The sequence below is a fragment of the Lipophrys pholis genome (assembly GCF_963383615.2).
Source record: "Lipophrys pholis genome assembly, chromosome: 21".
NCBI lineage: Eukaryota > Metazoa > Chordata > Actinopteri > Blenniiformes > Blenniidae > Lipophrys > Lipophrys pholis.
Window position 1 is genome coordinate 7552883 of NC_137649.1, and position 24194 is coordinate 7577076.

Consider the following 24194-nt stretch of genomic DNA (forward strand, 5'->3'; position numbering starts at 1 on the left):
TGAAGATAAATGGATCACAGCATTACTCTTTTTCTTTATATATACGTAAATGTAGCTTTAAGAGCTCTTTGCTTATATCTTACATGTGGATGCACATCACTCATCCTTTTGTTCATGACCAAAGTTGATCATTTTAAGTGAGTGTACGGATGTAGACTCGCCAGTGTATAAATGTATAAATGCTGCATTACTTTTACCTTTTCTGGCTCGCAGCCCATCAGACCCTGAGATACTTACAGTAAACTCTCATCCACTTGGGGGCAGATTCCCATTTAACCACGTCAGCAGTCAAAACGCTGCAAGTTGCAGGATGTCAAAGCTATGAGCCTGTATTTGTGACTGAGAGCCAACTATGCTAAACATGCTATTTCATCTTATTTTAGTTTATTATCCCATCTGAGGTATGACACCTTCCTGGGACGGGCTCTGAATCGGCACTTACGTCCAGTCCGAAGTCAGTACTGAATAAGTGAACTACAGCTAAAAAGCTTTCTTGCATGATGTCAAGTTAAAACCAGAACAGTTTCAGGGTTGCAGTTTGATAAATTATTGAGCCTTCTATCGCCAATTACTTGTTTTTAATCTTTGCCAGAGGGTTCTGCAGAAGAGAGCGGCCATATTTGTTGTCCTCCCTTTGCTCCTGCTTTTTCTCAGTTGATAAGAAGTTACATCCAGGAGTGTAACTAGAAGTACTGCTTTTATATATTTATATATATATATATATATATATATATATATATATATATATATATATGCGGTGTCCAAAACTGCATGTTTTCCAAATACACAACTACTCACACACACATACACACAAACACAAACATGCGGTCATTCAAACCTCTGGCATGGCTTCGGTGTCTCAGCTGTTGTCCAGGTGTTTGGTGCACATTTACTCTTGAACCTATTTATTTTACAATGAGCGGTGTGCATCCTTTTAGGTGTCTGATTTTGCACGTTAGGAGGCAACAATGAGGAGGTGCGTGTGGCCTGTATATGCGCTCATTACTGTCATCAGTACTTTTCTCGATTGTGAAATTGTAACTTAGTCCAACACAGAATGTTTAGCCAGTTGTGACGCAGGATCACAGTGGACATATTGAATCTTTGTTGAGCAAAATGAAGATATAACCAAAGGCATCTGGGCTCTTCAAAGACTGACGGCACCTCAATCTGTTTTCCGGGCTTTTTTCACCACGCTATTTTTTCTTGGTTTGCGAATAAACACAGTGCTGATCCATCAGCGAAATGGTGGTCCTTATCTATTTCTTTCCGCCTGCATGCTAATTTAAGATAATAAACCTTGCGGATCATTTCTCTGCTGCTCCAAACTCACCGTCACCTCTGCTCCTCTCACACTCACACACACATGGCCAGACGGAGCAAGGGCTCATACACACTCTCTCTCAGCGCAGCTTTCCCCCGAGGCGGCAGGTGTGTGTAAACAGTGTGTGTCTGTGCATCACGGATTCACGCAGACAACAGTGTGTGTCTAAGCAAGCCTTCTATAATATATATATTTTTTTATTTTAAGTAGTGTCGGTGGCATTTGAATACACATAAAACTGCCTATTTTAAACATATGACTCCACACACGTGCAGAAAAGCGAACACACTCACAGACACACACACACACACACACACACACATACACGCAGAGATTCATTTCTCTGTATGTCCAAGCTTAAACCCCTCGTTTATCTTCGCTCCCCGCCTTAAACACAGGTGTTTGGAGAGTGTACAGATGAGAGTCTGATCCCAGACATCATGGTATTGAGTAACTATGTACCGCTTTTTCTTTTTCTGTCTCTCTCTCGTGCATTTAAAATGATTTCCCACAGAAAAATCCCCCTCTTCTGCACTTATCACACACACACACACACACACACACACACACACACACACACACACACACACACACACACACACACACACACACACACACACACACACACACACCAACTGCAAACGCCTGTTTTAGTGGCCCACTCACCAGCCCAGTCAATACACAGATATTTATTTAACTCAGAGACAGAGAGTCTCATGAGTCGACCGGTCCCAAGATTTTTATTGAGCAAGAAGATAAAAAGGCGAGTTCTGCTCTGTGTCCATTAAGGCTAGAAGGCCAGAAGAGCGTCTGATGAAATGGAATAAACTGTTGTGGTTATCCCCCCCCCCACTTCCTCGGCCGCTGCTGGCGAGTCAGAGAAAATGAGATGAGCTTATGGAACTACACGATAGTAGATAGGCCTAAAAATCATTCACACAAATTCTCCACCCACACACACACGCACACACACATGTCCTGCTCCTTGGTATTGCCCATGTCTGTATTTATTCTTAACCATAACAGAGCAGGCAGATAATGGCTGATGGGACAGTCGTAAAAATAACCTGGCACAGGTCTGTTTGGATTAGTCTCTTCTCCTCACCCTCCTTCTCCACCCCTCCATCATGTTTTATTGCTTATTGCAATCTTCTTTTCCGACCATACATGAGACATGAATCAATCCATCAATGTATAAGTCCATTAATCAGTAGTATGCACTGGTAAGATCCTCTTCATTCTCTATTAGTAAGATGATCCTTATTTATTTTGGAAGAACATGAACTGTTTTATCAGTAGAAGAAAAAAAAAAAGCAACAGGGGCTGTTTATTTTCCCTCCAATCTCGTCCCTTTGTTTGCACAAGCTATAAGATGCTTGTCCAAATATGTTTGAAACTGAGCATGAGGGGAAAAGCAAGACAAACAGAGAATAAAGATATACTATACATCATCACTAGCACTCCCCTCAGGGGGGATTTGAACTCACAGGCGTGAACCCACACATACATACAAACACACACAATGAATGTCAATAAAAATTTATTAAAGTTGATTTTTTTTGTTTCTGTGACACCATGTAGAACTTAGATTAAATCAGCTTTGTTAAAGATAGACAGGGATAAAAACTATGCTTGGAGATTTTTTAGAACTGATGTAAAAACATCGCAGTTGACATACCACCACATTTAAGGTTGTCATTGCAAAGTATTTGAGAACAGTTACATGTTGAAGATATCTAGTTCAGTATTTATGGGACATTTATGGTCACGGTCACTCCCAATTTTTACTTGTTTCTTTAAAACTAATTGTAAAAGTTGATAACAGAGACAAAAGATATCTTGCTTTTCTCATAAAAACACATGTTTTGTAGAACTCCAGCACCACTTTGTAATTAGAATGAAAAAGCGGGCTTGTGTAAGGTTTCATTTTGTCAATATAGAGGGTTTTTTTGTATAAGTTGCCGACTGTTATTACATTTAGATCACTTTTAGTAGGGTATTTTGTTCTCCCAAGGCTGACTAAAAATTAACAAACTTAAATTAAGCCTGGAAATATAATTTGTCAACAGTTCAGTGTTTGAATTCTAATTTTTAAATATTAAATATTATAATGGGTCGGCTCTGAAGTACAGGTGTCAAACACATTCAACCTAATTTCAACTTGAGTGGCCCGGACCGGTACAACAGTGCCATAAAAACCTTTAAATATAAACTTTAATGTTTTTCTTTGCTGTTGTGCAGAGGATATGTGATTAAAAAATGTCTATATTTTTACAAAAACCAAACGATTTCTTCCGAAAAAGACTACAATTTCATCATAAAGCCAATTTTAATGAAACCTTTTGGTGCAATATAAAGTGAAATGTCCAAAACAACTTAAAAAAAATCTCCTATGTCTTTTGCATTGTGCATATTTTTACAAACTCCCACTGTCAGCATGACTTTGAGGCGAGTTTGACAGCAATGACCCGGATTGGAGCCTCTTCATGGCCGGTTTTAGCCCTCGTGCCTTATGTTTGACACCCCTGCTATAAAAGATTAAATAATGAGTCAAACCAAATATGTGTTATCGGGGTCCAGATGGGGGAGGATATTCATAAGCCCCTCTGCTCTTCACATCCCCACTAATACCATGCTATGTTTACAGCAGGAGGGGATAAACTATCTCCCATCCAGGGTGAATAAAGAAACGTCAAATAAATGTCTGCTGAAATCTGATTAAAGCAGCGCTGCCAACTCTAATGAATCTTCAGTGAAACTTGTAGAATACACACACAGCCCATACTTTACTCTTAATAAGTTGTACTTTTTTATGAATCTTGTATGAAATCATAAATATCTGTCTTACAGATCTAAAAGTTCTCTGTTTTGGGGTAATTTACTTCTTTCTTGTGAGTATAAGCTAATTAATGCTGCTTTAAGTCACAATAGTAATAGTGTGGTCAACATATTGTAGTGTTTTTTTTCCTTTAACTCTCACTGAGAACATCCCTAATTTAGGTCTGGGGCCTCAGGGTGTCTTTGTATTGACTTTGCATGTTCTCCCTATGTACACTTGGGTTTTCTCTGAGTACTTTGGTTGATTGGTATCTTTAAACTGTTGCTGTCTGGTCCATGGAGTAAATAGTGCAGGAACATGGATATGAAATATATATATTACTGACTCCTTACCTATGTTTTTATCTGCATGAGAAAAAAAATGCAGATATCACTGACGTGCAAAATTAAATCTTTTGTTTCCCAGATTCCCAAAATCTTAAATGAGACACTTTTAATAAAACTGGAAACAATGAGAAACCCGATAACAAGACAGTTGATAACTTCAGTAAACCCCTCTGAACTCCAAACCAGGACAAAGTGGGGCTTTATAAAATGCTGATCCTAATGTCTGATGAGAATGGGAGGAGAATATTTTACATCTCTGTGGAGGATGGGGAATACAATATATCTGACACAACTTTATTGGCTCCCTCTTTAATGACTTCCTGCTCAGAGTGAGGCTGATGGAAATGGAGGGAGTCTAACTCAGCGAGAAAACTTTTTATTTTGTTGTTTTGTTCAGTCTTTATATCTTTTTTTTTTGTTGTTTGTTCTTTGACTCTCTTTGAACTATATGTGCTTTTTACCTCAACTCACTGTATCTGCTGCTCACACTGAAAGCTGATTTCTCATCCGCTCCTCTCCAGCCACCACTTCCATTGTCATTTAAGGAGTCTATAAAGTAAATGCCTCTTCAACATGATAAGTATATAACCCTGTCCATGTATTCCTCAGCGTACCTCTGTCTCTCTCTGGATGGCTAAGATGGGGTTACTAATGAGCGAATGTTCTGATGATGAAGCCTTTTTCCAAGAATCTTTTCTCCCAAACGCCCGTGGCCTTTGGATGACTCCCCGAGGAGACCATTAATTTAGATATCTGTGTGTGCATGTGCGTGTGTGTGTGTGTGTGTGTGTGTGTGTGTGCAGTTAGAGCGGGGGCATGCCTTGTGTGTGCATTGCTCAAATGCAAGTGGGAGACCTCGGTTGCTTTGTTTCATCACAAAGAGACACAAGTATGTTTGAAAGCAGATCGACTGGAAAGCGCGTACGTGGATTTGAACATGCAACAATACCGCACACTGCATGAATGTTACTCCCCAAATCTTAAACGCCGAAACACAACATGCCCTTATCACATATCCTGCCTTCCCCTGACATCATTCTGCACCTTCACCCCAACTCGCTCCCCAAATGCCACCCCAAAACATCCTTCTGTGTCAACACTTCCCACCCCCATTCCACCCACCAGCAGACCCTTCCACGCACGCACACACACACAAAAAAAGACAAAATCTCATCTGTAGGATTTGCATTCGCCCTGATTCCCAAAATACACACACAGTATACATTAGTACCCCGATGCATTCTAACCCAAGCACATACACACCATCTGAAAGAACAAACAGGCGCGTAATCGAAGCAAATACTGACGACCCCCGTTTCCACATGAGCAGTTTGCTGCTGTGATGCAGGCGAGCTACTCCACGATCTTACAACAGTTTGTTTTCAGAGCGCTTTCTTTTCTAGAGAGGGAGGAAGAAGCCACTTCACAAGGCTTACTGTGACTCCTTCCATAACCAAACACTGGCTGTCCGTCTGTCAGCCGCATGCAGGGCGCCGACAACTGGGGCTGCAGGCCTCTGTCTTTCTGGAAGGAGAAGCTTACTACTTTTACATTTTCATCCCTGAGAAAACATTAAATAAGTGTTTTTAAATTGGCTTATGTGTCGCACTTTACATTTTGTCCGCCAAGAGCGTGTGCACTGTACGTGTGTGCACTGTTTGTAGCCTACTGTGTGTGCATTTTGCTTTCTAAAGCGCTTCTTAAGAAGTTGTTAATGAGTTATTTTGGTATGGATTTTATATTCTTTCTGTACTTGCACCTCCCCAAAAGAAATTGGTGCAGCAACTAATAATATCACAATGGCCGATAATGTAATACCAGCCAGGAATGTAAGAAATGATAATGTAATAATTAAATGTGATGACAACATTGTAAGAAAATAACAAATAAAATTACATTTCCATCACTGTAGTGTATAGTACATATCCTGAGTGAATAAATAGGGCAGCTATGCTATTCACTATAATACATTTTGCTAAACAAGCTGAACAAAAACTGCAAAAATTTATCTTTTATTTCCATGAAATACAGTCTTAATGGAACTTGTTTCAACCTCACAAATCCCAAAATGTTTCCTTTGAACATCCTTGTGTAAACAATCATTTAAATGTGTGCAATTTCTGTAAATCAAAACAAATACAGTATAGACTTTGCTAAAATTAATTGAAATGCTATCAGTAGGCCTTTTATTACCTATAATTCAGATATTTCCCCAAAAGTAGTTAAAGAAGGATTTTGAATACAAGTTAAATTGTTCTTTTTAAGATGGATGCCAGAGATGAAGTTTCAGCCCAAATTAAAGCAGGTTTAGATACAAGAACTTTGCAGAATTGGAATGAAAAGGACCTTTTAGACAAACAAACCAAAAAAAAAAAAAGAAACACCCTTGTGTTTGCAGCTCATTCAATGTGTTGACCTGCCAACAGACTCACATCGCATTGTGTTCCCGCTGCATCATTATTCCACCTTTCTCCTTTAAATAGCAGGTGTTTTCTCTGTGCACTCCAGTTGCACTACATAACGCTGATGGCAATGTCATCCTTTTGCAGAACCAGTCTAAACATGGCTCAGCAGGGAATACCATAACATTTTTGCAGGTGTGTTAACGTTACAGCTGTAAATCTGGCACGGAGAGAGCCGGACTGATTGTCTGGCTGCCTGAGCTTCATCTCACCTCCCGGAGATGTATTATCTGTGGAAAACTTGTTTTTGTTCAAATTTTTTTTCTTCTTTTGGTCTCAATTATTCTTCTCTACTTTTATGTTCCTTGAGATTAAAATGAGTGGCAGACTGGACCACCAGAGGCGGCTGTCGTGCGTTATTACTGTTTCAACAATCCTCATTTCACCAGCAGAAGAAAGAACTGTTGTTGGGCTTTTTGTATTTAATGGGACCACGCATGTGAATGTGTCTACAAAGCGTCTTGTAAATATTTCTCGGTGGTGTCAGTAAACAGGTGACCGTGTGCGCTGGAGAGCCAGCGCCTTGGCTGTGCCACTGATGCCTGCATGGCCGACTGGTCCTTGTAAGTACGGCGCTGATGTAAACAGACCCGGCCATTCCCACGTCTCTGTTTACACTGAGAGACCCCAGAGCAGCACTACCAGAGGATTCCCTCCACACGGCTCGCTCACACACTATCCATCCCTGCCGCACGCACAAACACTCACCTTCAGTACATGCAGGCAGAGACTTCGGGAGTGAATAAATGTCTCTCGTCCCGGCTTCTCGTTGCAGCGCATCCGACGTGATCACTCTATTGTGTTTTTGTTTGTTTTCCAAAAGAGAAACCAGTAAACTTTTGAAGGTTTCACACAGAGTTCCCACGAAGCGCGCACTGACATGTCTCAGTTTTACGACACTCATTGCGAAGGGAAAAGGCTTTCACCTCGCTCCGGGTCCTTTTGAAATGGGCCTGTGATGTACGCCCAACATAAACACAACGCTGGGGTCCTAACAAACAGGCAGCAGAGGGAGGGAGAGTGCTCTCTCCAGCAGCACATCTCTGCAAACACGCATCTGCCGACATGAACCGCTCAAGAAAACATGTTTTTGGAAAACAGTGAAAAGTCTAAAGGGAGGAAGGGATGTTTGATGAGATTTTCATGGAGATTCTTCTGAGATTTTGGGCTAAGTTATGTGACCTTGCAGTTACTATTCAAAGAAAGCCAAGATCATGTGGACCAGGGGAGGGCAATCATTTTTATAGAGCCACATAATAAACTACGACTGCTGTGGAGGGATCATCCTTAAGTTGAACTCCATTCTATGAAAAATATTTCTCAAATAAAGTTATTGTGTTGCTATGCATATCTGTTCTCCTCAAACTAACCAGAAAACCTTTATTTTAAATGATACGTCAGAACTTAATGTACATGTCATATTAACAGTGGCCATTCTGTATTTGTCTTATTTCTGTACTGTGAGCCTCCAATCTGTCAACTGTCAACCAAGGTGACGCGAAGCATTTGTATTAAATGTATCCCAAGCATTCATTTTCTGTTTATTTCTAAGCTCTCATGACTGCATGTGGCCCACAGACCTTTCCCACACCAGCGGTTTGTGCTCGGTAGCTGAGCCTTGTTGTGAAATTGTCAGCGGTTCGAGTCTGCGTCAGGCCTGAGGGCCTTTACATGTCGAGATTGCATGTTTTGTTTGTGTTTTTCCCACCACAGTCCAAAGCACTTGAGGTTATTTGGTGAATACGTGTGGGTGTTGGTCTGTCTGCGTTCCTCTCTGTGAAGGTCTGATCACCTGTCCGGTGTGTAACCTGCCTTTGTCCATCATCGGCTGGGATTATACGAAGCTCCAGTACCCCACAACCCGACCTTCAATAGAAGAATTCCGGGGGGAAAAAGAAAGGGATGGATAGAATTACAACCTCCAATGATCCTTGTTTAATGTTGTTTCACCCAACATAAAACATCTGACTGTGCTAATTGTTTTGTTTTGTGTTCATTGAAGGGAAACGGAAAGGCTTAAACTTCTCAGTTGTTTTAATGCACATTGTTTACGTCTAAAATTTAAATCCAAACTATTTACACACATATCACAAGAAGAATTAAACAATAATCTTTCACTCCACACGCACGCACGCACACGCGCAGGCACACACACACAAAGTCACAGAGATGGACAGTCTATTTATTCTCCGACATATTTGCATCTCTTAAGGAGTAAGTGTTTTCATCTGTGGGTTTACATGCTGAATCTTATGACCTAATGAGAATAAGAGCATTGTTCCCCTGGGAAGAAGCTGCCCCAGTGATATGCAGCCCAGCAAACTGTAAACATACTCCTGCGCCCTGCGTCAGCCTTCCCACAAACACATGCACACCATCAATGCGAGTGGTCTGACTTTCCTAACCTGCTCTAAATCTAAACCTTTATAGTAAACAACTCGGGACATCTGAACAAGGCTCTTCTGCGGGATGGATGTGAATTACCAGGCTATATTTCAGCAGGAGAAACCCCGGAGGATTAAATGAAAGCAGGAAAGAGACAATTTGGTAACCAGGGAGGAAGAACAATAACAACAAGGCTGAATCATGAAGAAGTTATTTTTCAGTTTGGTTTGGGAGCGGGCCAGGCGGGAGAAGTGTTTGCAGCGGTCTGAGCAGAGGAGCTTGGTTACAGCATACAATGCCGGAATGCTCATAAGCAGGCAATAAGTTATGGATATTAACGCACGCAAACAAATATGTGCACATACACATATGGGCTGTGCTCAGTTGAGCAATTTAATCGCGTAACGATAAGATGTCATGCTTATCAGTTAAACATTCAGGCAGTGTTTGTGCAGAGCTACATAAAACAAGACAAATCAAACGAGCCCAAAAAGTCAAACCGGGGCGAATGTTCATGACGTCATTATGGGGCTACATGAAGGTGACGGTTTCTGTAGAAAGAGACAGCACACGGACACTTCAGAACAACAATCATTGACGATATTCATTCATGAGTCACGGGAGCGGCTGTAATTTCTCTGGTTGATAACACAAACATTCCCAGCCGCCTCTCACATCTCACTCCTTCTCTTCTATTGTTGGTTGTCCAGAGTTCCCCGAGGAGCATTTACTGTTCCAGATGTGCTCATTTTCCTGGGAGATGTCACTAATCCACATAGTTTAAAAGGTAATAAATCATAAATACTAAAAAGGTTACATGCAGTTGTCTTAAAGTTGTGTTAACACAAGCCTGTTAAATGTAATATTGAGTCCAATGACACATCTGTTCAACAAAGGATCTTTTAACCGTTTCTTACCAAATAACATTAATAGTATTTGACTACTTAATCATATTTATTTAATCAAAATTTTGTGGCAAAACCGTGACGATGATGAAGTATTTCGGAATGAGTTCACATCTCTAGCACACAAAGAAAAACAGTGAAATCATACATGAGAAATAATGTGTTTAGAAATATGCGTTGTTCTCATTTTCAAGAAAGAGATTTTGTTTCATGATTAAACTGAAAAAATGTTTTTGGTCATATAAATACATCACTTGACTTTCCACTTTCACATTAAATATAAAATTCTTAAAAACAAACAGCTGATGTTTAAGCTGAAATAATGTTGATTTAGATTTGTTTTTCAATACCTGGATGATGAACTGATTGTATTAATATTTATTCAGCTTAACCAACTTCAAATTATACACTTTTAAATAAAATAAGATAAGAGGAGAGGAGAGGAGAGGAGAGGAGATACGAATTTAGCATTGTTGCAATAGAAAGTGGACAGCAATAAAAGAATAGCAAAAAAACAAACAATAATAATAAGTATTAAAAAATAACAACAGTAATAATAATTTAAAGACAAGAAAATAACCATGGCAAAATGTTATGTTCTTGCATGATAATGTGATTGGAAATATAGAGGTAATCTTATTATATTACAGAATACATGAATACATTGTGTATATTGCACACAAGAGAACATTCACACTTAGCGGTAATTTTGAGGTCATCAATCGACCTCACATGCATGTTTTTACTCTACTGTTGGAGGTAACCGGGTACCGAGTACCCAGAGGAAGGATGATTATATATATATATATATATTTTCAAATACATTGATTAAAAATATATATTTATGACTTGCACCCCATACTACCAGTGGTATACAGTTTGAGAATCACAGAATAAGACAGACGTTTATGATTTGTGTATTATTATACAGCCTGCACTTGTACAAGTGTAATATTGGGTTCGTTATTTGTATTTACATGAGTATTCCAATTTGATATTTTTTTCTTCAATAGTGTTATTGTGCTCATATTTTGAAAGAAATTGGGTGAAGTTCCGGTCGCTTTCATTTTGGAAAAACACAAAGCCGGATGTTAGCATGTTTGCTGCTCGCTTGTCTGCGAAGGAAGCGGTTTGTCCACAAATTCCTTCATTTTCCGGGCTCGTTTATCAGAGTAATAGCACCGTGCTTGCTAAAGAGGCGGCGGAAGACCTTTAGCGAGCGTTTCGGACTCACGATATTGTCAATAAAACGCAAATAACGGTGTAAATGAAGGAACTTCCTCGTCTTCAGTGTGGCGGCTGCTAGCCGTTAGCAAGCGGAGCTAACAACTTTTCATTCATTACTGCCTCTTTGTTGCTAGCTAGCGGGGAGCTTCACAACATTAGGCTCAGACGTCGTATTAATGCTTTATTTACACGAGAATGGTGGCTATATAGGTAAACAATCCTAGTCGCGCTTTCTTATTCTGTGACAAAACTGTTGAAAGTCGTATTGTTTGGGCAGAATTGCTAGCATCGTTAATAAATAACCCTTCATAGAGACGCACTGACATTAATGCAAGAAATATATTTAATATCAGTGGGATTCACATGTTTTCATGATGATTGATTGATTGTGTGCTTTTATTTGCATGCTTGCGGTTATAACTGAGCTGTTTATTACGACGGGTGCTGTCAGAATAGAAATACTGTATTTATCCCAGAGGACAATTCTTTAAACAACACGACGTTCAACTCGAGTTTCCTCGTTGTATTTTATATCTTTGCAGATATATCTCACAATTTAACATCCTCAGATAAAATGGTCTTTGGTGTTAAATCCCCTCCTCAATATTTTAGCTGTTTTTGTTGATCCATACTCAAAGATCCAGTTCACCTTAATTGTTTGTGATTTGGTTCTGTATAGTTCTAGAGACAGTTAAAGTTTATTGCACTTAAAGAGTCGATTGATAGCGAGGAAGCCAGTCTTTGTTTCAGTACTTTGACCTTCCAGCTTACATGTACTTACCTTTAGTGCTCTCCTCTCACAGTGAGAAGGTCATGGGTTCAAATCCCAGCCACACCATTTCTGTGTGGAGTTTGCATGTTCTCACTATGTGTGTGTCTGGGTTTAGTCCAGATACTCCAGTTTTTCTTCCACGGTCCAAAAACATGCATGTGAGGTTAATTGGTGACCCTAACATTACCCCTAGGTGTGAACTCATTGCAGGAATATTGTCATCCTTTCAGTGATCACCTTTTGTACTTTATATTGAACTGTCCTGAAAGTAGTACTGCATTTCTTAGCTGCTTAAATGTTTTTGCAAGGTCTATTAAAAATGATAGTTTTATAGTTTGTTTGTTTTTCAGACTTGATATCGAATAAAACCCTTGTCCTTGTTTTCTCTCTCTCTGCTCAGTTGAGTCTCCTTGTCATCCATGAAATGATGGTGTCAAAGCCTTTGGTGATGAATGTGTGAGAAGAAAGCCCCAGTGGTCCTCCTGCCACGCCACACACTTCCTCATGGATTCCAACAATGACGAGGCTCTTGATATTATCATCACCAATGTGGTGGCCACCTTCAGGACCAGGTGTCACCTTAACCTGCGCACTATTGCCTTAGAGGGAACCAACGTCATCTACAAGCCCGAAGTTGGGGTACGGATGCCGAAGTCTCAGAAGAGGATATCTTTTTTCATTCACATTCATATTATGGGTCACTTATGGCTGATACTTTTGTCAATGGTTTTGTTTTCAGAAAGTCCTGATGAAACTCCGTAAACCCAAGATAACAGCCTCAATCTGGTCCTCAGGGAAAATCATCTGCACAGGTGCAACAAGGTAGATAATCCGACACAAAATGAATTCCTGGACACACGAACACAAACTATAATTTGGCATAAAGATCTAATGCAGGGTTGTCAAACATAAGGCCTGTAGACCAAAGCTGCCCTGCAAGAGGCTCCAGGCCACTGAACTTTAACAACCCTGATTTATTGGATTCAATGAATGGAAAATGCCGTTCATTTTCCTTATTTCCTATCACACATAACCATTTATCTCACTTGCTACAGATAGATTGCTGATATCAGCGCTAGAAATTATTATTGATTGCAAGTCAAGCTACTGTGTATTAACGTCTCGCTTGTACTGCATAAGAATCTCTCAGATCGCTGCTGTGTGTATTTTACATGCTGTTCCATACATGTGTAACATAGTTGTGTTGCTGCCCTCTCGTTTTCAGTGAGGATCAGGCAAAGCAGGGCGCTCGCAGGCTGGCACGCTGTCTGCAGAAACTAGGCTTCAAGGTGAGACTATGCAGCTACTGCCTAACTGTTTTATTACAGAGAACACTTTTCTCTTTGAAACCTGCAATAGAAACATGTCTGACAGTGTGTAGAAACCAAAGCGTCTTGAGTCACACATGGTACATGATGTCAAGAAGAACCGTCTCTTTAGCTGATCCCCTTTTCAGGGGCCGCCACAGCAACTTAGTACAAGTTGCACTGTGGACTTTGCTAGTTTTTACGCCCCGTGCCCCTACAGCCTCAAACGGGAGAGAAATCCAGGTCCCTCACCCTCTTGATCAACACTTAACCTGATGCACCACCAGCGATGCAAAAGACAGAATATAAAGAAACAATTTAAATGGGTTTGTAGCCCATAGCAGGGATCGGCAGCAGTGTAAATTAACCTTTGAAGATGCTGCACTGTATCCAGAGGACGAGCTTATCTTTAGTTTTGAAGAGGAAAATATGTGTAGCTATCTAAACATTACTATTTGTCTTTCTGTCTCTGTGTTCAGGTTCGATTTTCAGCCTTCAAAGTTGTGAATGTGCTGGCCGTATGCTCCATGCCCTTCTCCATCCATCTTGTAGACTTCACAAAAAAGAACCGGCCCATTGCCAGGTAACCCAATCCTTCTTGTCTTTAGACTGACAAACTGTTAATAATGGCTGATAATTTGAAGTCAGTGTTGCACAGAGTCATAGACATATGTAAACTCTAGAACGTGCAGTCAATGCTACTGGCCGGCGCCCCTGTGGCAAATAGGCGCTGACTTCCGGTTGTGGCAAAAAGGCACTCGCCAGCACTGTTAGAGTGTCAGAAATTACAACTAAAGTGAGTCTTTACAACCATCTGGCTCTTGACCACTCTGTTAATTCATCAAAAATGAGCCATAAACTCAGGTTAAAGGTGTGAAGTGCAATTAGGATTCGCACTTCTCCTTCTTTATTGTCATATTAACTGCTATTCAACACATAAACAATGATAAAGAAACAACATAGTACTTAACAAATAAACACACTTATTGCCTTTATGACAATCAAAGAAGCTGAAATACATATTGGAGACGAGGAAAATCTCTCATAAAAGGAGATGTTCATTCAAAAAACATTTATATTTAATGTAATGAGTTATTTATGTAAAATAACATTTAAACTTGAGTATTAATACCCATTCATCTATTATATATATTATATCCAATTAAGGTCAATAATGTGTAATGTACTATCATTGTTATTCATGTATACGTGTAACAAAAAACATACGTGTGTATATAAATATTACTTGTACATCACAGAGGTTTCCCAATAACATCATACAATAGTAACACCAATGGCGTTTTGAAGAATTTCAATGTTTTCAAGTTGCCTGACCTCCAAGCATTAGAAGACTAATTACTGTCGTCAGCAGTTCAATGATGCTCTGCCCAACTACCTCTGTCTCTTAAACATTAATGCTCATCTAATTAGATCAGTTCAGAGTAATTATTTATTTTAATAGTAATAATAATATACAGTATTATATTAGTATAGCACTTTTTGGGGGGCACTCAAAGACGCTTAACATAAAGAAATACAAAGAAAACTAAAATGAAGAGTTTATGAAAAATCCAGTTTATTTATTTTGCCAACTATATGACAATAGCGTCAATATGATTCATTATGAAACCCTAAAATGAACGAATTTTATCATTGGTATATACAGGAAAGAGTTACTGATCATTTTTCATTTACTCATGAATGAAATGTGATGGATGGACCTTTGAAAATCAATTTGTTCAGCCAACTTCACTATCTTGTCATCCTCCCTAATGTTGTTTTACCACCTACAGGAGGTTAAAGCTCATTAACCGCCTCAAACAGCCTTATGCCTGGTCTAGAGTTTTTACACATCTATGCACAGATCAGTGAGCCTCTTGAAAGGATTTTTCTGTGCATGAGGATGACGACCTCTAGTGGTGGGAAGCATGAGTGCGTATTCTTGACGCTGCTCAACAGACTAGAAATGAATTATTGTCATAGGTTGATGGTTGTAGAACATTATTTACAATCGTAACGATATGTTTACATGTGTTTTCCTACCGTATCTATGTTGATTCTACTTAACCGTGTGTGTGTGTGTGTGTGTGTGTGTGTGTGTGTGTGTGTGTGTGTGTGTGTGTGTGTGTGTGTGTGTGTGTGTGTGTGTGTGTGTGTGTGTGTGTGTGTGTGTGTGTGTGTGTGTGTGTGTGTGTGTGTGTGTACCAGCTATGAGCCTGAGCTCCATCCTGCTGCTACGTACAGGATCAAACATCTAAAAGCAACCATACAAGTGTTCTCTACAGGCAGCCTCACTGTTACAGGTATCTCCTCCTTCATACCAAAACTTTCACAACCTCCTTCACACACAGCTTAAAGGATTGAGGTCATGTTGTCATAATGTCTGTTCGCACCAGGAAAGAGGTTTGCGTATAACCCAATTCCTTGAAGAATTTCAGCCTGCAACGAAATAGTTTAACCCCTTTTTACATGGTACACTGACATTTCAAGTGTCACTCGATGCGCACAAGAAGATCTTGTTCTGTCTGAACTGCCTCGTTAAATGGCAAGATTACTATCTTAGGCACCAGGTTTAAAGATAAAAAAATAACCATTTGCTTCTGCCAGATTTTTGGGAGCATGTACAGAAAAAGCCCATCAAAACATGCAGAAAATTCAGGAATAGTGTTCTGTGACTTTTGCTATCGATTTGTGAAGCCGTTTCTGCAAAAAAAATAAAAATGAAAGAAAGTGCCGGTCAAAGCAGACAGGATTTCTGTGAAAAACACAAAATAGAAGAGATGCTTGTCGGCAGCGAGCTGCAGGCACACGCACTCACAAAATGTGACCCTTTTCCCCCCTCCCCGTTATCTCAGGACCAAATGTGCAGAATGTGGCCACAGCAGTGGAGCAGGTCTATCCACTGCTGTTCGAGGTTCAGAAGCCGCTCTGCAAGTGAAGGAAAACCACACGAGAGAAGCGGAGACTGATGAGGACGCACCTTATCCATGGACGGGTTTGCTTGGTTTTATCACTACATGGCGACAGTCACACACTTCTAACACGATTGACCCACTGGAATTTGATCTCAATATTGTAATGACCCTAGTTGGAAGGTTTAAAAAGAGGAAAGAAAAAAAAAAGTCCTTTTCACCAAGTTTTAGTGTTGATGTATTTGGATTCTTGTGATTTTAACAGCCTCATTCTGCAAATGTCTTCCAACTTTGATAATATTCATCAGAAAACAGACTCCTCCTTACCCGATTGACTCAAATCTCACTCTTTGCTTTTGATGTTCTGTTTTTCTGCATGGGCAAGGAAAGGTCTGTGTAACTATTTTAATGCTTAATGCAGTGGCGACCATCGCAAAGACTCAACGTTAAGATTGAGAAGCTTCATACGTAGCGCTGTATGCAGAAAGTTGTTCCATTTGGCACTTTTCTTTGGAATAATCTCCGTCCATACCGTGTTTTTACACTAAAGACTCCTCAGCATTACCCTTGTTGTGGCTCAGAGTGAAAAAGACAAGTGAGACTGTTACAAGTGTACACAAAGTAAGAGCACGTCCTCGGGCAGAAACATGTTTGCAATATTCATCTCCCATTCATTCATTTCTGAGTTAATACTTTTAACATGAGTGTGGGGATTGGTTCGGAATACGTACACATTGTTTCACTCCATCATTTGTACACACTTGTTTTTCTTACACTTATACAATGTGATTATTATTATTATTATTATTTTTAATCGTACGTCACATAACAAAGTCCGTTCATTCAAACAGTCATTTATTGGGGGAAATGACAGAATTATCAACACATTGTTCAAAGTTGGCCACATACAACATGAACAAACCCCTAAAAGTTCAAGGAAAACAATCATGGGTTCATGGCAGCGTTACTACCTGTCAGAAAGGTTTGTTCAAAAACATTTTAGAGATTTTTTTCCTGGCACAAAGTGTTCCGAGGCCACGTGCAGAACATTTTACACCGTCAGCAAAACAAAGCAAGTCGAGCTTGACAAAATCCCCGGAGGGACGTGGAGAGTTTTTTTTTAAAAGGAATGACGACTCCCGGCAGGTTTATTTGGGCTGAGCGTGCATAGACGCAACACATGGGTATGTATATATTAATCACATCTGTCAGGAAGGATGTTGACAAAAACTTTGATATGTTGTATGTGTGTGATGGAGTACTTTTTGAACCCGTGTACGCAGATATTGTGACACAAATTTTTGTATTTTGTATAAAAATAAATTGATGGTTTAACTGGCCAACACAGAACACGCACCTCTGTTCTATTTGCTCGTTTCACTGGACGTATATTCCCAGTTTCTGCACGCAGTTCTCCTTAAAACACTTTTGATGACACTTAGGTAAGAAGAAATTTAAAAAAATTAAATAAAAGCAATTTCAATGAGTCAGACAAAACAATATCTAAATTATTTGTCATTTTGTAAAACTGGTACCAGTAAATGCATTTCTTCAGTACTTTTTACACATTTTAATAACGCCAGTATCAGACGTATCTGTCGAACAAACCACAGCAGACATGTTTTCCTGTCAATCAGCCACACGGATGGTGTCCGCCCACAAAACGCAAACAATGTGACAAAGAGCTTTTCCTGAGAAACCTGCGGCTGGAATCTGTCAGAACACAAGTTTGAACTTGTCCTAGTTTAAATGAAAGAAAGATGGAAGCAGTTACTTGGTCAGTCACTAAGAACAAACGAACCACTAAATAAGTTTATAGTGTTGATTGTCAACTACGAGTTGTAAATCCTGTTTAATTACTAATAGCTTATGACACACACACACACATGGTGCTTGTACCCTGGACAGTCCATCACAGTGACACACACACGAGGAGAAATATGCAAACTGCCACCAAATCAGTATTTTGGAATCAAACTGGGTATATTCTTGCTGTGTGTGGGAGAGAACCAACCACTACACCACCATCACCTCAAAACAAAGCCTCAACCCCGAGTTAAAAAAGCAGTATCGATGAATCCTACTTGGCACATCATTCAGGGATTTGATTTGTTGAAAATGCTTTAGTTTATGAGAGATTAAAAATATAAGTGAGCTATCCAAAAACACTTCACCGTAATTTCATTATAATTCAAACTATACCTGATGCTTTAATAATAATAATTATAAAAAAATAATAAAAAAAAAAGACAGCAAAAGGAACTGCATGACAGGAACCAGCTGTAACTGCAGGAAAGATCCGGATGTGGATTCGTCCTCTTCGATCTTTGCACCGGACTCTTCGCTGAGGTAGAGTTGCGCTACGTTAAAGGAGTTTGGCGTTTGCTGGAGTCTCTGTGGAAGCGCTGATGGTGCGAATCAGGCTCTGTTGAGGTTGAACCTGTCTGCAAATCCTCACCTCAAAAGTTTTCCTCGAAAGAAAGAAAAAAATGAAGCATCAAAGATGCCAGTTGCATAATGTAGTAATATCCTATCGGTTCATTATATTCGGGTTTTGTCTTATCAGGCACTCACTTCTTGGCCAGCTCTTTGGATATCTCCTCCAGAGTGCGACCTTTGGTCTCGGGGACGCAGAGGATGACAAACACCAGCAGAATGAAGCTCATAGCAGCATAGAGGAAGATTACATTGGGAACGCCGATCTTCTCTGTGAGGAAACATCAAATGTCAGTGAACATGCAGGTCTTTAGTTATGCTCATGAGCGATTGTCACGTAGGAAAGTTAAGTCTTCTAGGCTGTTAAAACTTCGTCATCCTACATGGTGAAGTTTGTACATCAGAATTAAATTTTTTAAGCAGGCTGCAATAAATCCATTTTTTGCAGTTATACTGGAAGCTTTCATTGTTTTTTTTTCTTTATAGAAATATTTACATTGTTGTGGAACTAATGTGTATAAATGATAATAATCTGCAGGTTTTTAATGTTTGATAAAATCAATCATGCGTGAGCGATGCTCCTCCAACTAAACGTGAAACTGTACTTCTTAACTCATTACCTGTAACAGTGAGGAAGGTCATGGAGATGAGGAGGTTTGTTGCCCAGTTGACAGCCGACACCACGGACACGGCCCTGCCTCGGACTCCCATGGGAAAGATCTCGCTGACAACTACATACACCACTAGAACAGGGAAAAAAAGAGTTTTGTACAGTTCTATCTCTTGATGTCAGGTGGGATACAACCTGTGAGTTTGTACGACTGGGTACTTACTGGGCCCAAGGCTGATGGAGAAAGCGGCCACGTACACTAGCAGGCTGATTAGCGACGCCCACTTCAGATAGGAAGACACTTCAATACGAGTCCTGTCTCCTCTTGATCCCCGGTTCTCGTCCTCCTCCACCTCAGTCCTCTCTACCTCCTCGCTGCTCCACTGGCTTGGCAGAGTAGCAAGAATGTCACTGTTGTCCAAGTCCAGAGAAGTTCTGTTGGAGTCCCACTGCATGTGTGTGTGGTTTAGCGTGTTGGGACTTTTACACAGGCTTGTCAGGTGTGTGTGGCTCTGCAGTGTCAGTGTTCCCAGCGCCGCCAGCGACACTGCCATTGTGACGGCGCCGACACACAGGAAGCTCTTCGGTCCCAGGCGGTCGACCAGCAACACGGCTGGGATGGTGCCCACCACTTTGACGATGCCGAATCCCGTGGAGGCCAACGTGGCCGCGGCATCGCTGTCGAAGCCGACGCTGCGGAGGAGCGGGGAGGCGTAGGAAAGGATGTTGGGCTGTCCAGTGACCTGCTGGAGGAAGACCAAGACCACACCTGTGAGCAGCCGGGAACGCAGGTTGGCCTTGGTGCTGAAAAGCTCCCGGAAGCTATGCTCCGATTCCTCTTTCAGTCCGGCCTGAATGTCCCTCAGCTCGGTGTTCACTTGCTCTGTAGCCCCGCCCCTCAGCCGGGCCAGCACGACCCTCGCCTGCGCCACGTTCCCCCTTGCTGCGAGGAAGCGCGGGCTGGGTGGGAGGAACAGGAGTGCGCCCATCTGCAGCAGCGCCGGTGGGATCGCCAGTCCAAAGGTATAAGCCCAGCCGTGAGGCACGGTGGCAAAGGCGTAACTGCAGCCAAATCCCAGCATGACGCCCACAACCAGCATCAGCTCGTACAGCGTCACCAACAGGCCCCGCCTCTCCCTGGGAGAGATCTCTGCGATATACAGACACGCTGCCGTCCCCGACAGAGCCGTCCCCATGCCCACGATCACACGCCCCAGCGTGACCGCAACGAGCGACGTCATGACGACGAGCACGACTGTCCCTCCGACCACCATGGCGGCGCTCAGGAGCAGAGCGCAGCGGCGGCCGTAGCGGTCGAGGATCGGCCCTCCGGCCGGGCAGATGAGGAGCGCGCCCAGCAGGTGGGAGCTGACCAGCAGTTCCTGTTCCCTGCAGGAGAGCGAGAGGAGGCCCCGCAGCTGCAGCAGGACGCCGGAGGTCAGGCCCATTTCATACCCCAGCATCAGACCGCTCAGCGAGGCCACGACGGCCGCCACAACCACCAGCCAGCTGCAGCCTGAAGGCGGGAACAGAGACACGGAGAGTGGGCGTCGTGGAGAACAGCAGTACACTCAAGATCAACATGGCGGGTTTAACTAAAGACTAATATTCTGTCTAATCTCACACATTTGTGGCACCTCAAGCTCACAACTTGCAGTCCTGCCACTCAGCCTTGTTTTAAAGACGATTTTAACCGTTTAGCTCCAGATGTACTTCAGATAGTCGACCGCTCTCTACGCAGGCATTTTACCAAAAGGCTCTAAAGACGGCAGTAATCAAACTTTTTTAAATATAGCAATCTGGATGCTCTCTCTTCTATTAAATCTGGACTAAAAACATTGTTTGCTCAAAGTTTCCAGTTCACAATAGATTGTATTTATTTATCTTATTATTCTGCTTTTTAATGCCGTTTTGAATCCATTTGTTTTCATGTATTCTATAACCCCGATGGCTTAAGATTCTTAATCGCTTTATTTTAATAAATTTCTTTGTAAAGCACTATGAATTGGCCTTGCAGTTATATTTAAAAGTGACACTATTATAACCAAGACTTTAGTACGCATCGTTACTTTAGGGCAGTCCAGGATGTAACTTGTGCAACCCTGAGTTGGATAAACCACGTGTATCTGTATTTATTTGTGTATACTCAAGCGTGTACTAAACAGGACTGCGAGTTTTCAAAGGTTCAGGGTGGAATTAGAACAAACTCTTCTTGATACGCGACAGATTCCAGCTTTTATATCATTGTTTTCTATTAAGTCAACTCATCAGACTGTATAGATAAGTCCGTACAGTGCATCGCTTTGTGAGTCTGACTCAACATTATTATTGTGTAACTGGGTTGAGTGGTTACACGAGGAGAGAAACAGAAAAAGCCTCAAGTCAACTCATTGTTTCTGGACAACATGCTTCTTTTTTTTTTTTGGTTGTTGTGTACACTTTCTCCCTGCGGATCTCACCCAACCGTGAAGCGGCTTTACCGGCGCTGCTGACTGCGTGGAGTCGAGAGGTCAGAGGTTCAAAAGAGGAGCGATGACTTGATCTTGTGAGCGGTAATGATTCTGTGTGTGTGTGAACATGTGAGAGGACGGTCGAGTCTGCTCGATCGCCGCAATCAGACTGACGGGGGAACAAATAGAAAACGGAAGAGCTTATCGTGCACAGATGTGATCAGATACGTTCCCAGAATCTCTACAATATTGACGCTGGCTGTAATAAAAGTCGGAATGACTGATGGTTCTAACGGCGCCGCTTCACGGTGGTCATTGTTGACCTGCACACGTGATTTGAGTTGAATCCATGCATTGAGAAGTGGCTACTTGATGCACGGCATACCGCTGTTTATACAGCTGTACATTTACTTGCACTAGGGTCACGCCTGTGAGACCTTTTGTCATTGTTTTAAGTTTTGCATCGAACATTTAAGAAGACCAGAGATACAGCTGCAAACTGTCGGGTCCGACAGATATTTTCATTGGCTACAAAGTTGACCCCCCCCCCCCCCCCCCCCCCCACCCACCCACCCTTTCTCATGAATGACTCGGTCTGCTTCATCGTCTCCTAAAGCAATGTTCGCTGCATGGATTTGAATATCAAGATAGTTGCTTCCATTGTTTTTTCACTGAAGTCACATTGAAGCCTTGTCGGTCCAAGTTAAGAGAGTGGGGGGAAAAAAAAAAGGTATTGATAACAATAAAACTATGATTCGAGTGTGGAACGTGTTATGTGTGCCACATAGGTCAGCTTAACCGGACAGACGCATAAAAGTAGTGATAAACAACTTTCGACTTCATCATAAAGCACTGACAGATAAAGTGAAGGAGTTAAAGATGACACATTCTTTCTTAGAATTCTTCAGACGAAGACTCCACATTCACAAGTTCTACTTAATATAACTATTGCTTTTCTGTACCGGTGTGTCTCTGAACAAATGTAAACATACCTGATTAAATTACACGCCGTACTGTTTGAGTAGGAAGTCAAACATAAGCTGCGATCAAAAACACTCCTGGACTTCCTCACCTCCATCAAACAATCAGCCACTGTTTGAACAGATATGGCGTGTTATGGATCTGTTTGTGTACCTGGTGTTTTGGGTGGAGTCAGTCTCTGGGTCTCAGAAGAGACATTGCACGGGAGATGAGAGGTCATCTTCTTGGGCTCACTGTTGCCGTCCATCTTCAGCATCCACCAATCACAGAAGGCCTAGATGAGATGGACAAAAAAATAATAAGAATTAATTCCCGCAAAAATGCAACAGATTTTCCAACAAATAACCTGGATTCATGCTGCAGCTCCACATGTGATGCCAGCATTTTGGTATGAGATGATTCTCCACTCCAATCAAAGCTGATGTCTGTTGATTAGTTTGACTCACTGATATTAGTTCAATAATCTGCATACATTCCGGTAATAAAAGACAAATTTTTGTTGTCGTTTTTTTTTGTTGTCGTTGTTGACTGGCCACCTGTCTGCAGTCCTGGATCAAGTTTCCAAATGAAATCCCAGTGAGGGAAGCAGACTGTGCCACAGAGCTGTTTGGAGTATTTGCACGCCCTTTCCCAGGCTGTTCCTGCTGAATGAGTTGGTTTGCCTCATGCGATCACAAGCTGGTGACGGTCCTCATGACTGAATGTTATACCCAGTCTACAGGAACTGGAACTACTTTTTCTTTATTGTTCCAGCAACTTCAGCAAGGTGAGTCCTGAAGCTGCAGGAGCCTTTTTTTTTTCCTGTCTTTCTTTTTTTTTAACCACTGCAGACGTCTTTGGACGCGTGCACGAGTTCAAACTGCCCCCAGAGTTTGTGTCAGCGGTTCGCTCCTACCTGACACCCCGGCTCTGTCTCTGTTTTTGGCTCAGATCCGATCTTTTCAGGCCATCCGCTCCGTGCTCCGCAGTTTTGCCCCACTTTTCCTCTGATTCCTCACTTTTCCCGAGCTCGTGGCGGGCGGCTGCGCGCACTCCGCTTGTTTTGGTTGAGGCCTTCGGCGAGCCACGCCCCCTTTCTGTGACAACAGCCAATGGGATGCGTAGGTTTGACGCGGAACTCCCAAGCTTAGTTCCTATTGGTGGAAGCAGATCCTGCTTGCAGAGGCTTTTTAAAAACTTAAAATGATGAATTCCTGAAGTTTAATATTTCTCTACTAAACCTTAGTGGCGTTTTCTATTGCTTGCAGATGTAATCATT

The 24194-nt window shown here is 41.5% G+C and overlaps 2 protein-coding genes across 6 annotated transcripts; one reads left to right on the top strand and one right to left on the bottom strand.

The window, feature by feature from the left end:
• Positions 1-11306: 11306 nt before the first annotated feature.
• Positions 11307-21505, top strand: tbpl1 (TBP-like 1). Of its 5 annotated transcripts, XR_013936441.1 has the most exons (9): positions 11318-11370; positions 12641-12879; positions 12980-13062; positions 13466-13529; positions 14027-14130; positions 15756-15850; positions 16403-16542; positions 19026-19185; positions 19525-21505. XR_013936441.1 is itself a non-coding variant. In XM_080490796.1 (7 exons), exons 2-7 carry the CDS (start codon positions 12745-12747, stop codon positions 16483-16485), a joined length of 564 nt encoding a protein of 187 aa, XP_080346922.1. In that variant the 5' UTR covers positions 11307-11370; positions 12641-12744; the 3' UTR covers positions 16486-17809. The 5 variants fall into 5 exon arrangements, 2 of the variants coding, with proteins under 2 accessions (XP_080346922.1, XP_080346923.1); XR_013936442.1 differs by lacking the exon at positions 19525-21505 and having other exon boundaries at positions 19026-19347; XR_013936443.1 differs by lacking the exon at positions 19525-21505 and having other exon boundaries at positions 11322-11678; positions 19026-19347.
• slc2a12 (solute carrier family 2 member 12) lies at positions 18692-23946 on the bottom strand. Its single transcript, XM_080490795.1, has 6 exons — positions 23832-23946; positions 23090-23210; positions 19729-21021; positions 19516-19638; positions 19034-19166; positions 18692-18930 (listed from the first exon to the last, which is right to left on the bottom strand). Exons 2-6 carry the CDS (start codon positions 23190-23192, stop codon positions 18825-18827), a joined length of 1758 nt encoding a protein of 585 aa, XP_080346921.1. The 5' UTR covers positions 23193-23210; positions 23832-23946; the 3' UTR covers positions 18692-18824.
• Positions 23947-24194: the final 248 nt, after the last annotated feature.

Bases quoted from the DNA above. Each gene is read 5' to 3' on its own strand.
- tbpl1 (XM_080490796.1), top strand. From the start codon at position 12,745: ATGGATTCCAACAATGACGAGGCTCTTGATATTATCATCACCAATGTG. The intron at 12,880-12,979 runs GTACGGATGCCG...TTTTGTTTTCAG, and splicing joins TCTACAAGCCCGAAGTTGGG to AAAGTCCTGATGAAACTCCG. The intron at 15,851-16,402 runs GTATCTCCTCCT...CCGTTATCTCAG, and splicing joins AGGCAGCCTCACTGTTACAG to GACCAAATGTGCAGAATGTG.
- slc2a12 (XM_080490795.1), bottom strand. From the start codon at position 23,192: ATGCTGAAGATGGACGGCAACAGTGAGCCCAAGAAGATGACCTCTCAT. The intron at 19,167-19,515 runs GTAATGAGTTAA...GTTTCCTCACAG, and splicing joins GACCTTCCTCACTGTTACAG to AGAAGATCGGCGTTCCCAAT. The intron at 18,931-19,033 runs GTGAGTGCCTGA...CTTTCTTTCGAG, and splicing joins TCCAAAGAGCTGGCCAAGAA to GAAAACTTTTGAGGTGAGGA.